This window comes from Cantharellus anzutake (assembly GCF_015039405.1).
Source record: "Cantharellus anzutake strain C23 chromosome Unknown EI90scaffold_114, whole genome shotgun sequence".
Taxonomy (NCBI): Eukaryota; Fungi; Basidiomycota; class Agaricomycetes; order Cantharellales; family Hydnaceae; genus Cantharellus; species Cantharellus anzutake.
The window spans coordinates 108,120-124,354 of NW_024067064.1; the positions used below are offsets into that span (position 1 = coordinate 108,120).

The 16,235-nt window shown below is 46.7% G+C and overlaps 3 protein-coding genes across 3 annotated transcripts; 1 reads left to right on the forward strand and 2 right to left on the reverse strand.

The window, feature by feature from the left end:
- Nucleotides 1-1,263: 1,263 nt before the first annotated feature.
- Nucleotides 1,264-1,866, forward strand: EI90DRAFT_3134163 (uncharacterized protein; the record flags this gene model as incomplete). Its single annotated transcript, XM_039064639.1, has 3 exons — nt 1,264-1,324; nt 1,377-1,675; nt 1,798-1,866. 3 exons carry the CDS (start codon nt 1,264-1,266, stop codon nt 1,864-1,866), a joined length of 429 nt encoding a protein of 142 aa, XP_038909262.1.
- A 3,948-nt stretch (nt 1,867-5,814) lies between these two features.
- EI90DRAFT_2944096 (uncharacterized protein) lies at nt 5,815-6,070 on the reverse strand (the record flags this gene model as incomplete). The annotated part of the gene is given in 2 exon segments (XM_039055307.1): nt 5,815-5,993; nt 6,010-6,070. Coding segments are annotated over 2 exon segments (240 nt in total), but the record flags the coding sequence as incomplete, so codon positions are not given.
- Nucleotides 6,071-8,819: 2,749 nt separating this feature from the next.
- On the reverse strand, nt 8,820-9,452 carry EI90DRAFT_2944119 (kinase-like domain-containing protein; the record flags this gene model as incomplete). The annotated part of the gene is made up of 3 exons (XM_039055308.1): nt 8,820-9,130; nt 9,153-9,213; nt 9,285-9,452. The coding sequence occupies 3 exons, from the start codon at nt 9,450-9,452 to the stop codon at nt 8,820-8,822; spliced, it is 540 nt and encodes a 179-aa protein (XP_038909264.1).
- Between the last annotated feature and the right edge of the window lie 6,783 nt (nt 9,453-16,235).

A 16,235-nucleotide genomic window follows, 5' to 3' on the forward strand; every position in this document is an offset into this window, starting at 1 on the left:
CATGTGTGGGAAATGGGCTGCACAGACAGTCTTTAGTGTCCCTCAGACTTTGGAAAAATAGGGAAAAATGATCATTGTTTATGGTGTGATTGGTCAGGAGGATCTACCAAATTTGGGATTATGGGGACATGTAGTTGGAAAGTTTGAAAAATGTGCCAGTCATTCCCCACTATTTTCCCTATGTCACCAATTTGGACATGGTTTGTTGCATTGGATGGCCATAGTTAAGGCAAGTGGGTAGACATGAAGGGAGCACGGTTGTGTTGAGTAGTTTGGGCTGGAGATGCAAGTTGGGATTTCCACAGCCACTTTCTATTGTTTGATATTTTGTTGCTTGTGATTTTGTGTTCTCATTTATTTTCTCTTGCAACAAGTACAGAGGAGTCATATGGAACCATCTGGAAGCTTGCAGACATATTCAGGGTCAGTTGTATATAGGATTAGGTAGTTTGACTATGTACAGAGAATCTCCCCCTCCCCACCTAGCTTGGAGTCAGTGCACTCTGGGGTGCGACAAGAGTGGTCCGAGTATAATCCTTAGGGCGATTCCACCCCACAGTTGTTTTAGTTGAGTAGTCCAACAAGTTGGTGTTGGCTGAGTTTTCATTTGTGTGTTAGTTTTTTTAGACCTGGTCTAGACAACCTAGCCACCCTCTTGGGCCCCCACTCTCCTTCCCTGTCTCATCAGGGAGTTGGCTGGAGTGGTTTCCTTTCATCCCCCCCCTCTCTCCCCTCTGCAGAGTCCATTCCTGCTTGCAGTGCCCAGAGGCCACATTGCCCTGGATGGCTTTCTTGATCATTTGCTGGGGAAGGACGAAGTTCTTTACTGCACAATTACTGTGCAATGTGGCAACCTAAAGGCCCAGCACTTCCAGCTTGTGAGGCTGGGATGTGAGTGTCTGAGGGGTGCATGCACAGTGGGGAGGTGATTCCATGGGGCCAATGTTCCAGCATTGAGTCCACTTGGTTTTGAGACAATGTTTGCACTTCACTGCTGATCAGTCATGTGAAATGATGGGATATTGTCTTGCAAACCAATGGGTCTAAGTATAATATTACAAAGTCATAGAGGCTGGAGTCCTGCCTAGGGTCTAAGCCAACAGGCAACTTGTACCATTTGCCATGGGTCCTCTCCTTTATCTGGCATCAGACCTTTTCAGATTTTATCTATGCTACTTTAAATAAACACATGTAAATTTGAAATACTGCTTTCTTTCAATCTTATGACCACCTCAGATAAACCTTCTCTTACCACTGCCCACAATGTCTACCTCACCAAGTCTGCCTTCTGATTGCATGATTTCCAGACACCATCAAGGGACTGGTACTGACACTTGCTGATTAGACTCCCATCAGCACTGATACTACTAATGAAGCTGATGATGGGACTGATACTGATGAAGCTCTCTCTGGTGACATATCCACCACCAAGAACATTGAGGCTGCAATTAAGAAGCCTGTGGCTCTTTATGCATTGCTTCATTCACCATTTTTGTCCAAAAAGTCCATCAAGCGGAACTTAGTGGTGATTTCCATTCTTGGACAACTGAGAAAGCATTTTCATCTGAAGAAAATTTCAATCAATTTTGTGTCCACAAAAATTCTTGAATTGAGATACCCAATATTGACAAAGGAGCTCCATATGGATTCTGGAGCTATCCCTTGGTTGGCTAAGGTATGTGACATTGTAAGGGATGGGTGGTAGAGTGGTGATGCATGCAAAGTGCACTTTCTTTATTTGATCTTTATTCTTTGTATACAATGTAAAACAACTGTATTCATATATGTATGGCTCAGGCTCAGGTAAAGGGTTCTTCACTCTTTACCCTCAACCTGAAGTCAAATCATAAGCTCCATACAGCCTAGATCTTGACTACTGAGGATTGAGTCAACCCAGGCCAGCACCCCAACTGGCCTTACAGACATCCTAATGACCTTCCATACAACTTCCTCTGCTTAAACACTTTCCATGCAACTAGTTTGTTGCTGATGTTGGGGCATGGAGGTGCCAAATGTTGGACTGCTGGGTGGAGTTAGGTCAATTATCACATGCTTGATTGTTTGCCCTTGCACATGATAGTTAGTGCATTCACCCCAGTAATAGGAAGCTGTTTCCGTTTCACTGATTTCACCTTTCCCCCTGCCATTCTTAATTGGTATGTTCATTCCTACAGGAAAATCAGCACTACCCCTTCTGGTAAATTGCTGACCTGCCTTGAATGACCATGTTCAAGCTTCAAAAGGATGCAGCTTGGTGGGTAACACAGTGATACTTGGGACTGCCACTGGACTGTTTCAGCCTCCTTTGGATCAAGGATGACTTCCACAACTTCACCATGAGTGCCATTTGCAACATTCATATCTGTGTTTATATTCAAGGTTACCATGACCTTTGTGCTGATTGCAAAGTAAACAATATTGGGGAGCTTGTACTGTTGAGGACAGTGTGGCTTTTATAGCTTGTTCTGGCCAAAGACCTTCACCACTGACTTTTCTCAATGCAGACCTAGATTGTGGAATGGATGATATTTTCCCAGTATTTTTTGTAATTCCTAGCATGATTCAACTCATATTTCATTTCAAGCTATCACTGATTCCCCACAAATTATCTCTTTTTGTGACTTTGATTTGACAGTTCCTCTGTTCATTCAACAGCTGCACAAGAAAGTGTCAGACTCGTGATTAGCAGTACAGTAGCATGTGATCCACAAGCAAGGTCATGGTTGCAAAGCAACCTTTCTAGTACAGGGTGTTCAAGATTCATATATTTGACCCCCCCTTGCAGTTGCCAACCCCACTTGCCAACATTCAAGTGCCACCAAACTTTCAGTTGCTGCCTTTGGGAGTCTGAGTCAGAAATGTTCTCCAATGCAGTGTTTGCACATCTGACATTCCCCTTTGTCCTTGTGCATCAGGCTGCCACAACAACACAGATGAGAACTACACATGATATAATGGGAAAACTAGGAACAATATGAGAAGGTGCAAAAAAAGTTTCCCAGAGGTTTGAAGTGCTGAGATGACAATGTCAATAAGACAGGCGATACAGGGTACAAAGGTTGTGCAACTGCAGATTTGAAATTAATGTTATGCATGGCTTGCTGTTGTTAGAACTAGGTGAGAGCGGACAATTCCGGAGGGGAACCAGAGACTTAGCAAGGAGGGACCTTGGCCTCAGCGACTCATGCAGAGTGCTGTGCCATTGCTGTTTGTCCATTTGGTCCTTAATTTCAGAGGCAGTGAGCAGGAAGTCTCTAGGGGGCATTTCAGGTCGATTTTAGACTATGGGCCTAAAATGAGTATGTACAAGTGCCAGTATATAATGGAGAGGGTGTCATATCCATACAATCCCGACCTCCGCTCCGGGCTCCCGGAACTCCGAACCTGACTTCCAGAGTCATGCTTCCCTTCTGCCACCTCCTCTTTGCCGACTTCCAAGAGGTTATCCCACCTCCGGCTCCAACACCACCTTCAGTCCGACTCCAGAACATTCCGGGTCCGACCTCATCCTCGACACCTTCCAGATGAGCATGCAACACCTATGTTCCCGACTCCGGACCTCTGCTCCGGAATCCTGTTTGCATCTCTGTCTCCGGAACCTCCGGTCTTAGCTCCGACCTCGGACTTTGACCCCACCTCTGCTTATACCCATTGTATTGGTTAGCTCATTATGTTTGCCAATATTCCGGAGTTTAACCTCCGAGTTCGGACTTTCCGGACTTACTCCGGACCTTGCAACTATTGCATTGTCCATTTCAATTCCGCTATTCTCCCTCATTCCTATTTGGGCTGCTGCTTCCTTCTATTCAGTCAGCTAGCCATTCCCGACTCCCATCCTCCTTCCTTCCTTCTTGGGCCTTGGCCCTTCATTCCTCCTTTGGGAAACACCATTGAGTCAAACACTTGACCCTCGGTGTTGTTCCTCTTTCCATCTCCCTTTGTCTCCTTTTGTCCTACCCTTGTTCCTTTTGATTCCGGACCCCTCCTTATATACAATGTACCTAGTAACTTGTAACCTCAGTCCGAAATCAACTTGAATTCCCAAGAGACTTTCCCTCTGCTAGATCCGAGGACCCCCAGGACAACCAGCAATGGCACAGCGCTCCACCTGAGTCACTGAGGCCAAGGTCCTTCCATGCTAAGTCTCTGATTCCACTCCGGAGTCGTCCAAATCCGCATGGTTCTAACAGAGGGCGAAAGCATGAGGAAACAAGGAGGGTCCAAATCAGAACAAAGGCATCTGAATGGGAACAAAGGGAAAACAAAAGTGGAATGGTACCGAAGGTCATAGGTTAGAACCTGTGGTACATCTGAAAGAAGATAGGGAGGGCGAAGCCCAGAGGGGCAGGAGGATGAGGTGAAGTGGGGATGGTGACTAACTGGCTAGAATGGAAAGAAGCAGCTGTCATATCCATCCCTGGCCATCGACTTCCGGTTCCTCCGATCCCTCCGGTCTAACTCCACTCCTCCCTCACTAACCTCGGAGCCCCCGTATTCCGCAATCCTCTCGGTACCCCTCGATGGTCACCACCCCCTCATTTCAATTTATTACCTACGCCTCCCTAAGTATGGAGCCCCGAAGACTTCCGGACAGCTCCGACGTCCACTAGCGCACCCCCGCCTCCGCTGGGCAATACACTCGCCTGCCCTGCAGAGCCCACCTTCAGGCCTATCCCTCCTTTCCGTTTCTGGGTTATCGCCTGCCTTTCTGCTAACCCCGCGAACCGACTCGTCGGTAATATTCAGTCGGCTAATGTTTAAACCCCATTAGCTCCGCTCCGTTCGGCTCCGCCAATTGCGGAACCGTCTCCGCTGTAACCATATATATATCCCACTTGTACATAGGTTACACCCCAGTAATAAAATCAACTAGAGTTACCCCCCCTTCGGTTCTGATTGCCAGTCAGTAAGTTAGGGCACGGACGTGTCACTAGGCACAGCGCTCTTGGCAGAAGTCGCTGAGGCCAAAGCCCTCCGTCATGGAGACTCTCCCTCGTCTCGAATCCGGTCTCTGACAGCAGCAGTCCAAATAAGGATGAGGGGAAAACGCAAAAGATACATTACAAGCAGCGAAAGTGCCAAGTATGATCCATGGAGCTCGGAGGTTATGGAGGTTACGGAGGCGGGGTTGGAAGTCCGAGGAATATTGGCAATGGTGTTTATGTAGTATGAGGTCACCAATGCAATGGACTTAAGCCGAGGTGGAGTCAAAGTCTGAGGTTGGAACTATGATGGAATCTTGGAGCGAAGGTACGAGTGGCATCTGAGTACAGGGTAAGGGACAGCGGCGGAAGAGGGTCAGAGGGAAGAGAGAGAAGCGGGGTGAGGAGTGGAGGAGAGGAAAGGTGTCAGGTCCGAAGGTGAGTATCGGAGCAGACGGGAGAAGGGTAGGAGAGTGGTGGAAGGGTGGAGGTGGCGTGAGGAGTAAGAGGAGGAGTAAGAGGAGGAGGGTGGTGAGAGGAGTGATGTTCGGTCTGAGGTGAGTATTGGAGCGGATGGAGATAAGGTAGGAGAAGGACGGAAGGGTGGAGGTGGCATGAGGGGTGAGAGGAGTGGTGTCAGGTCCGAAGGTGAATATCGGAACGGACAGCGGTAGGGTAGGACTCCGGAGGTGGTGAAGATGGGGGTCTGGGAGTCAGATTGGGATCGGGTATGTACGGATATGACAGCTGTGAGCAGTACTCACCAGTTGGAAATTGAGAGCATCGAAGAATAGGGTTAGCAGTAGGCATAAGTGGTGGGGAGAGAGAAAGAGCTAAAAACAACAACAATAACAACAAGAGATATCAGACCAAGTGAGATACACCAATGACCTTACACTGACAGGCTGAGTTGTTCCAACATAAAGTCATCATGCTCCATTTGCATAATCCCACCACAGACTACACCTGGAGGCCACACAACATCCCCAAGATTGTTCAAAGTAGTGAGATAGCAAGCTTCACCATGCTTTCCTGCCCAATCAGAGTCCACTAGCATTGCATGGTCTTTGGCTTGGCCTGTCTTGACAAATCATAATGTTCGGCTGCCTCAAGTCACCAAATACAATGTCCTTCTGATGCAGCACTTCTCACGTCCTCAATGAGGGGGGGGCGAAAGTGGATGCTCAGGGTACATCGAGAGTGCATTATGCCCCTCAAGAAGATCCATTACAACCATGATGATGCCACCACCACTGGCTTACAATGGTAAAGGGTGGGTGCAAGGTTGATCTTTGCCAGAGACTTGTGGGCATCTTGACAATAGCTATCAACAAACTTGACAAAAAGCAGTGTGTTGTCTTGACTGCAAGTAGCTCCAAAGATTGCATGTCTGTTGCTCACTGAGTAGTCATATCGTAACATCTTGCCAACTGAACTGAACTCAGTGTGGTAAGGGAAAAGTCGTGGGGTAAGAAGATCAGTGGATGCCCACTCAAGACCCTCGTAGTATATCTCGAGCTTGCCCAGGCATCCTTCCAAGACATGGAAAATCTTTGCCACTTGCCCCACCCAAGCGGCATTGAAATGTTTTCCACCAAGCCACAGGAATTCAGTTAATGGCTCTATGACGGGCCTCTCAACAAACATGACACCCAGAACCATCAAATGTGGTCCAGCTATGCTGATGATGAAGACTGGACAGCAAGAGAGCCTTTGCAGTGTTTTGAATCTGGGTTGTATAGGCTCAATTACCCTGTATCAGAGGAAATGAAGGAACACACCATTCCTCAGCCCAAACCTTTCAGGCCATCATTGCACCTTGAACAGAGGGATCTGTGTGGGCTGTTCCAATCTCATTCTTCAACTCCAGATAAAGAATCAGCACATGCAACCCTGTAGGTGTGCCTACATGTACAACACCATCCACTCTTCCCCTATTCACAGCTGCCCAAATACCTGTTACCCAGATGTTACCCTGGTGGGTGCTCCCATCCTTGTAAAGAGCTGCTGATTGGATGAACAGAGAATGGGTGTCCTGAAGCCTGTCTGAGGTTGGCACCACATCTGGACTTTGTAGCCCTTTGATGAAGTCTTTGAACACTGAGTGATAGATGGAAATCGGGTGACTATGCTGTTCATATGGGCAACCATTATAGATTGGATACCTAGCTTGCTCTGTGATGAGGTTTGAAATTCATGCAGCCCCCAATGGACTCTGAGCAGCATGTGCTTGATCAAGAGCCGTTTGTAGCCTGTAACATTGTAATCAACCATCACAGAAAGTGAAACAAAAATCATAACTCAGCAAAATGAATTGAAATAAAATATCAGAAAAATATTAGTCAATGAGCTGAGTATCCATGCAAACTTTAGAGATTAATCCAGAAAATGAAGAAAAACAGCAAGTAAACCCACATAAAAATAAAAACAAGGTTTCCTGTATCAAATAAAATCTGAGAAATCCATGGTAACATGGGAAAATAGTTTTATGAATGTACAAAACAAATGAAAAAGAAAAATCAGAAGAAAATCAAGGAATTCACACAATGAAAAATGGTTGGGTATGAGGAAGGGATGAAAGAATTAAAATATTTATACAAGGAAAATAGGGAAAAATGTTAATCTTTGTCAGTCTTAAAGAGTTGAAGTATAGGTCTGTGTGCGAAAAAATTTTATGTTAAAATCTGAAGAATTGAGGGAGAAATGGATTTAACAAGTTTACAACAAGCTTGCAGAGAAGACTGGCTCAAATGTCCTGAGTTTGTGGTGGAAATAGATGAGCTAGCTGAGCGAAACTAAGGAGTTTGGGTCCAGGAATAAGGCATAATTTATCCAGAATTAATTGTCAGAAAATGGATGAGTTAATGGCAGAGCAATCTGGAGAACCTCAAAATTAAATCTTGAAAAATTCATATCTTCATAAATAATCCTCTTAGTTTACTGTTGTTTATACTAGCAGAAAGCCACACCTTTAAGCTAACAAATAACCTCATGGCATGTGACTTAGAATAAAGTGAGTAAACAAGGGTAAATAAGGTCATGACAGGTGTTAGGTAGTGCAATCAGCTGATTTCCCCACCAAAACTTCCAGAAGCAGAAGATTACTAAGCTCAATACAAGATTACTCAGCAATGTAAATAGTAATGTGACATGTGAAAACAGAGCCCTTAGGAAAGGTATAAAAGACCTTGCTTTCTGGTCTGACCCCTCTTCCTTCTTTACTCCTCTCCCCTATGTGCTCTGGCTCATAGGTCATGAGGCAGTCCTAATAAAAATAAGTTTTATTAGTATTAGTGTGCAGTTCAGATCACACCTGAGTAAAAGTGATCAACCTTCAGTAGAAAGTTAAGAAGAAGTTAAGAGAAAGTGACATTGAGCCAAGTTGGTTAGAGTTGCTCTGAGTTAAAAGTGACAAGACAGAGGCGAAACAATGGAAAATAGTAGGTCTATAGCATGATTTTTGTGTGGGATAATCAGGCAGACAAGTGCCTTGAACCCTGAGAGTTACATACACACACAAACACTTAGTAACACATATAAATATCAATACACAAAGCAACCAAAACACTACAGTGATTGAGTTAAAGTACCAATACTAACAGATAGACATCTAAAGAAAGAACAGCCTTTTATAAGATGTTCTGTTCTCCTCCACCATACAGGGTTCCCAGCACTGGGCATGTCTGCATTACAGATGTGGAAAGAAAAATTGTCCATGTGGAAATAGAACAGAGAACAGAGAACAAAAGAAGTAGAAGAAAAAGAGAAGGAAATGAGGAGGATGGCAGGGCATGCCCTGACAGACAGGGACAGGGATGGGTGGTCTGCTGTGCCCTGACAAGGGGTTCATCAGACCAGTTCCTAGGAGCATCACAGCTTTCAATTGCCTTCATGATATCAACCTCCAGTTTTAGCCAGTTGTATGGAAGGTGATTGAAGAGAATCTTTGTGACCCAATGTTGATCTTTGAGCACTTCCACTCACTTGTATGTATGTACACCCAAAAGTGTAGACATCACTCTTTGTGGTGGCATGTGGATTGGCTCCTAATAATTCTGGCACCAGGAATTGGAGCATCCCCCCTGGGACAGAAGTGGTATGCCCTGTCTGAAGACCATCAAGAATACAAGATAGTCCAGAATCACACAACTGTGCACATCCCAGGTTGTTGATCATGATATTGAGCTGGACAATTCTGATGAGGAGCACTTGCCACATCATTCTGGGGACATAGTGGTTTAAGATCTGCATGCAGGATGACAGGGTCATGACCATGGAGGTATTGCCATCCCTGAGCTACATTGGATAATTCATGCACATGGATGGACCAGAGTATGAAGTAGATTCTATATAGATGCTTACTAGCATTACATGGTGGGCAGCAGGGTTCTGCTCCAGATACTTGACAACAGTGCCATTTGCACACCATTCCAACACAAGAGCAGCATTTATTCCTTGGACCTCCATCTCTATTGCATAACCAATGGACTGAACAATATTGGGGTGTTTGAGATTCTTCCAAACCCCCATGTCTCCTCTTAAGTGCTGGAGGCAGTAACACAACCTATGACATATCATGCATTGAAAAGATAAACAGGCCTCACTTTCATAATTTTCTTGGTGTTCTCCATGGCTGTTGCACCATCCCCAATAGGTGGATGAAGCACCTTATAGCAAAGCTAAGGGAAATCATGAATCAGGTTAGCCAGGGAAGATTACAACAACACACAAGGACTGAATTGGCTCCAACAGGAGGCCTCCAGTAGTGGCAGAACACCTCTGAATACCCCCTTCATGTTTTTTGACAAGTGGCTATCAAAACACTGGCTCTGTGTCATATCCGTGCATACCCAACCCCGCCCCAACTTCTGGACCTCCTCCTTCCCCACCTCTGGAATCCTACCCTACCGCTGTCCATTCCGATATTCACCTTCGGTCCTGGCACCATACCACCCTTCACCTCCCATGCCACCTCCACTCCTCCGCTCCCTCCTCACAACACCTCCACCCTTCCATCGTCCTCCTACTCTTCTCCCATCCGCTCCGATACCCACCTTCGGACCTGACACCTCTCCTCTCTTCCTTCCCCTCTCTTCCCTCTGGTCCTCTTCCACTGACCTCCCGCCAAGTTACGACCTCCCACTGCTGACCCGTACTTTGTACTCGGGCACCGCTTGTACCTTTGCTCTGAGCCTCCATCATAGTTCCTACCTCGGACTTTGACTCCACCTCGGTCTTAGTGTCAGTCAAAGTGGTGTTGACCTCCTTCATGCACCCATGTCAGAATACTGCCATTTCCCACTATTTCTTTAATCTTTTCTTTCTTTTATTCATGTGTGGTCATATGTATCTAGTTAAGAATTACATACCCCTGGTCCATCTTGGACAATCATCAGGGATTCCTTATAATCCTCAAGGAGTCAAGCTTAGAATTTCTTTTCTACTTGGATCTCTCAGCACTACAGTCTCTTTGTAGTCAAAAGGGAGGTCACTGTTCCATTCCTATGTGTACAGAGCTTTTAAACACATGGAACAGCAATAATGTGGAAAAAAAATGAAAAAATAAAAATAAAACGAAAGATTGTTTTGCATTGGTGATCTCATACTACGTAAACACCATTGCCAATATTCCTCGGACTTTCAACCCTGCCTCCGTAAGCTCCACAACCTCTGAGCTTCGCGGATCATCTTCGGCACTTTCGCCGCTTGTAATGTATTTCTTGCATTTCTCCCTCATCCCTATTTGGACTGCTGCTTCTTCCCATTTTAGCCAGTAATCATCATCCCCACTTCCCCTCATCCTCCTGCCCCTCTGGGCCTCACCCTCCTTACCTCCTTTCGGATGTATCATAGGTTCTGCCTTATGACCTTTGGTACCGCTCCGCTTCTGATATCCCTTTGTTCCCATTCGGACGCCTTTGTTCTGATTCGGTTCCCCTTCGCTTCCTTGTGCTTTTGCCCCCTCCATTATATATATCGGCGCTTGTACATACTCGTAGCGGGCTCAGTCCGAAATCGACCTGAAATGCCCCCTAGAGACTTCCTGCTCGCCTACTGTGAAATTAAGGACCAAATGGACAAACAGCAATGGCACAGCGCTCCGCTTGAGTTGCTGAGGCCAAGGTCCCTCCACGCTAAGTCTCCGATTCCACTCCGGAGTCATCTGAATCCGCCCGTTCTAACACTCTGAGTGCCCATAGGGTAGACAATGAGGCCAATGACAGTCAAAACTGCAGTAGTGATGATGATGCCAATGGCAACATGCTGTTGGTCTGCAATGAGAGCAATGGCATATTAAGTATGTGGAAAAGAAGGGAAATTCCCTTCAATAACATCTCAGCAATAGGTTTTTTGGACTTGGATGCTGGGTTCAGATGCTCGACCTTTGGGATGCTGGGAGTTGGAATGGACATTGTGAACAGGGAAAGAGAAAAGGTCATCAGTATATGGGTAGATCCAAGGGAAGCAGTAGAAGAAGGGATAGCAATACAATACCCCCCAGTGGCATACTGGTGAAAGACTGATAATATGGTGGAGTCATCAAAAATCCAGGGGCAAACACAATCCCAATTGTCCCAGTGGTTGTCATATCCATCCCTGGCCATCGACTTCCACTCCCTCCGATCCCTCCAGTCTACCTCCACTCCTTCTTCACTAACCTTGGAGCTCCCGTATTCCGCAATCACCTCGGTACCTCTCGATGGTCACCACCCCCTCTTTTCAATTTATTACCTACACCTCCCTAAGTACAGAGCCCTGAAGGCTTCCGGACAGCTCCAACGTCCGCTAGCACACTCCCACCTCCGCAGGGCAATACACTCGCTTGTCCTGCAAGCCCACCTTTGGGCCTATCCCTCCTTTCCGTTTCTGGGTTATCGCCTACCATTCCGCTAACCCTGTAACCCAACTCGTCGGTAATATTCAATCAGCTAATGTCTAACCCCATTAGCTCCGCTCGGCTCGGCTCTGCCATTTGCGGGCCCGCTCTCGTTGTAACTATATATATACTCAACTTGTACATAGGTTACACCTCAGTAATAAAATCGACTAGAGTTTACCCCCTTCAGTTCTGGTTGCCAGTTTAGTAAGTTAGGGCACAGACATGTTACTTGGCACAGCACTCCTGGCATAAGTCACTGAGGCCGAAGCCCTCCGCCACGGAGACACTCCTTCGTCTCAACCTGGTCTCTGACAGTGGTACTGTTATGGAAATGGGAAGTTCCCATTTTTAGCCTCTTATGGCCTCTGTAGAGTACATTATCATGTGGCATGTGTATATTAACAACAAAACCAACTACTATTACCCAAAAACACCATTCTGTAAATGCTACTGTGACAACACCTGCTATACTATCTGTAAAACCTTGATGTCCACCTCCTCCCCTGCACCTGAACACTATAGAAATGGGCCAATTAGGCCCCATTTTTATAACAGGTACTTAGCTTTAATCTATTCACAAGCAAAGGAAAAAGAAGATAGTATCACCATGAATGCAACATACACCTTCATGGATTACTGCATGCAAGGACAGCAATTGAACACCTGTGGGCAGACATAGGAATACTGAGAGGCGCATTGACACTGTTGTGGGAACGTGTCATATCCATTCCCAGCCATCGACTTCCGGTCCCTCCGATCCCTCCGTTCTACCTCCGCTCCTTCTTTACTAACCTCGGAGCTCCCATATTCTGCAATCCTCTCGGTACCCCTCGATGGTCACCACCCCCTCCTTTCAATTTATTACCTACGCCTCCCTAAGTACGGAGCCCCGAAGACTTCCGGACAGCTCCGACGTCCGCTAGCGCACTCCCGCCTCTGCTGGGCAATACACTCGCCTGCCCTGCAGAGCCCACCTTCGGGCCTATCCCTCCTTTCCGTTTCTGGGTTATCGCCCGCCTTTCCGTTAACCCCGTGACCCGACTCGTCGGTAATATTCAGTCAGCTAATGTTTAACCCCGTTAGCTCCACTCCGTTCAGCTCTGCCATTTGCGGACCCGTCTTCGCTGTAACCATATATATATCCAACTTGTACATAGGTTACACTTCAGTAATAAAATCGACTAGAGTTACCCCCCTTCAGTTCTGGTTGCCAGTTAGTAAGTTAGGGCACGGACGTGTTACTAGGCACAGCGCTCTTGGCATAAGTTGCTGAGGTCAAAGCCCTCCACCATGGAGACTTTCCTTCGTCTCGAACCTGGTCTCTGACAGAACGAGTCCATGCACTGCAGAAATCCCAAATTAGTGGGTTCCATCCAGTAACACATACAACATATCTGGTGGTTCTCTCCTTATTTCTTGCATCACTATCCTACATCATACACACTCTTTTCATATTTTTCCATATTTTCCCCCAATGCCCCTGATAGCCCCAAGTCTCCCATGCCCAACACACCAAACTTCATCCCCTCAAATTTCCATAGTTACACATCAAAACCTGGTCATTTTCTGGATGCTGTGTCAGTGTCAGGGCACACCCACCTGACCTGGCCCTACCCAGCCCCACCTCACCCAGTACCCCAGGACCCACTCTTCCCCTGCTTCCCTCTTCTTTCCCTTCCCCTCCCTTCCTTCCCACTTCCTCACTTTCCCCCTATTCTATTTCCTCTTTATTCTCTCTTTATTTTACACAGACGACCTTCCTCTGTATCAATGTACCATTGACCCACCCACAGCGTGCACATGACACACCTGGCCTGGACATCCTGGGTGACTTCCCACTGTGCCCAGCATGCACACTCACACTGGATGCCCCTGGGATCCCCCATGGAGACACCCAGGTGGTCATGGCTGTGTGCGATGTATCTTTGCCCTTCTGCATCCTTAGGAGAACAAAATCATATAAATATTTAATTTTCTCCACTATGTGTAGAGGTGCACAGCAAAAAGACTCAATTTGGTGCAGGTAAATGAACCATCTTTGCAATATAAATTTTGCTTAGAGACCAGGACTGGGAAAGATTTACTACACCCATGGGAACTTTGGAAACCATTCAAAAGAGTAGTGCAGTACTTCTACTGTTGCCTATACATTGAGTTTGTAACCCAAAGGCCATATTGATTGTCTCCACTGGATGCAAAAGACCCTGAGTCAATAGCTGCTCTTGTTCCTGAGTTATTTAATAAACACACTTGTGCCCTTGGTCCCATTGTCCAACTTTGTTTCTTGAATAACTTCACAACAAGGGACCCACTCCACTCAGGGTTTTCTGCATTGTGTCTATATTTTCAATACCTATCTTTTGATATTCTATACACTCCAAATGAATCAATTCTCAACTTGAGCTCAAACACTGAAACTCAGGGCACAACTTTGTTTCCTTAATAACTCAGTAACCATGACAGCTATTCACTCGGGGTCTTTTGCATCTTGTGGAGGAGATCCATACGGCCTTTGGACACTCATTTATATCTCATAATATTGAGAACTGGATGAGTAATGGCCAATGGCACAATAGGGCATGACTAGGGCATAACTGGGCATGACAATGAATTGGCCATAACTCCTGAACCGTTTAACGGACTTCCATTCCCGTTACATCGTTGGAAAGGTGTGATGATACCAAAAAATCGCCATGGCACAAGTATTATGATTCATAATACCCACTGTGATTAGATAGGGTCAGTGTCATGAACCCACCCAGGGAATGTCCAAAGTGCTACCCAGGTGGGTGTGTCTGGTGGAGCTCTATGTTCCAGGTTGTCCGACGGTGGGTCAGAGACAGACCAGAGGTGGGGTGGAGCTCCGAGGGTGACAGGGTGTTGAAGGGACTCAGCTTCAGCAACTCGGAACGGAGCGCTGTGCCCATTATGTCCTTGTTGTCCCCCAGGGGGGCTGGCGACGGAGGAACAGAGGCTGCCAGTGGAAGGGGGCCAGAAGCCCCCCCTCACTACTAACAACAAAGGCATTAGTGAGGGTCAATTATCCCACCTCCGGCTCTGACACCACCTTCGGTCCGACTCCGGAACATTCCGGGTCTGACCTCAACCTCGACACCTCCCAGATGAGCACGCAACACCTATGCTCCCGACTCCGGACCTCCACTCCGTCTCCGGAACCTCCAGGCTTAGCTCCGACCTCGGATTTTGACCCCACCTCTGCTTATACCCATTGTATTGGTTAGCTCATTCCATTTAATTACCTTTGCCAATATTCCGGAGTTTAACTTCCAAGTTCAGACTTTCCGGACTTACCTCGGACCTTGCAACTATTGCATTGTCCTATTCAATTCCGCTATTCTCCCTCATTCCTATTTGGGCTGCTGCTTCCTTTCTATTCAGTCAGCTGGCCATTCCCCACTCCCATCCTCCTTCCTTCCTCCTTGGGCCTTGGCCCTTCACTCCTCCTTTGGGAAACACCATTGAGTCAAACCCTTGACCCTCGGTGTTGTTCCTCCTTCCAGCTCCCTTTGTCTCCTTTCACCCTACCCTTGTCCCTTTTGATTCCGGACCCCTCCTTATATACAATGTGCATAGTAACTTGTAACCTCAGTCCAAAATCGACTTGATTTCCCCCCAAGAGACTTCCCCTCTGCTAGATCCGAAATTAGGGACCCCTAGGACAACCAGCAATGGCACAGCGCTCTGCATGAGTCACTGAGGCCAAGGTCCTTCATGCTAAGTCTCCGATTCCACTCCGGAGTCATCCAAATCCACCCGATCTAACACATCTGTCACTCAGTTCTTGGTTCAGGGTGGAGTAGCAGACAAGTAGAACATGATAGACATCCTGGGAGAGGTTTGGATTCGAATATTATAACTGGGGAAACTATTTACTAGAGGGGTACGTGTGTACATATAGTAGAGACGATTGGATCCAAAGGTTACCAAGGGGAAGAGGAAGTAAATAGAAAGGAATCCACAGGACAAATATAGACTAGGCGAAAAGCCTGAATTATGTCTGAGGTTTGTGGAGTGGGAGGATTAGAAATCAACTGAATGGTAAGGCCTGGGCCTGTCTATGAATGAGCAGGGGACTACTGTTAGAACTGGGCGAATTCAGATGACTCCGGAGTGGAATCGGAGACTTAGCATGGAGGGACCTTGGCCTCAGCGACTCAAGCGGAGCGCTGTGCCATTGCTGTTTGTCCATTTGGTCCTTAATTTCACAGTAGGCAAGCAGGAAGTCTCTAGGGGGCATTTCAGGTCGATTTCGGACTGAGCCCGATACAAGTATGTACAAGCGCCGATATATATAATGAGGGGGCAAAAGCACAAGGAAGCAAAGGGGAACCAAATCGGAACAAAGGCGTCCGAACGGGAACAAAGGGATGTCAGAAGCGGAGCGGTACCAAAGGTCATAAGGCAGAACCTGT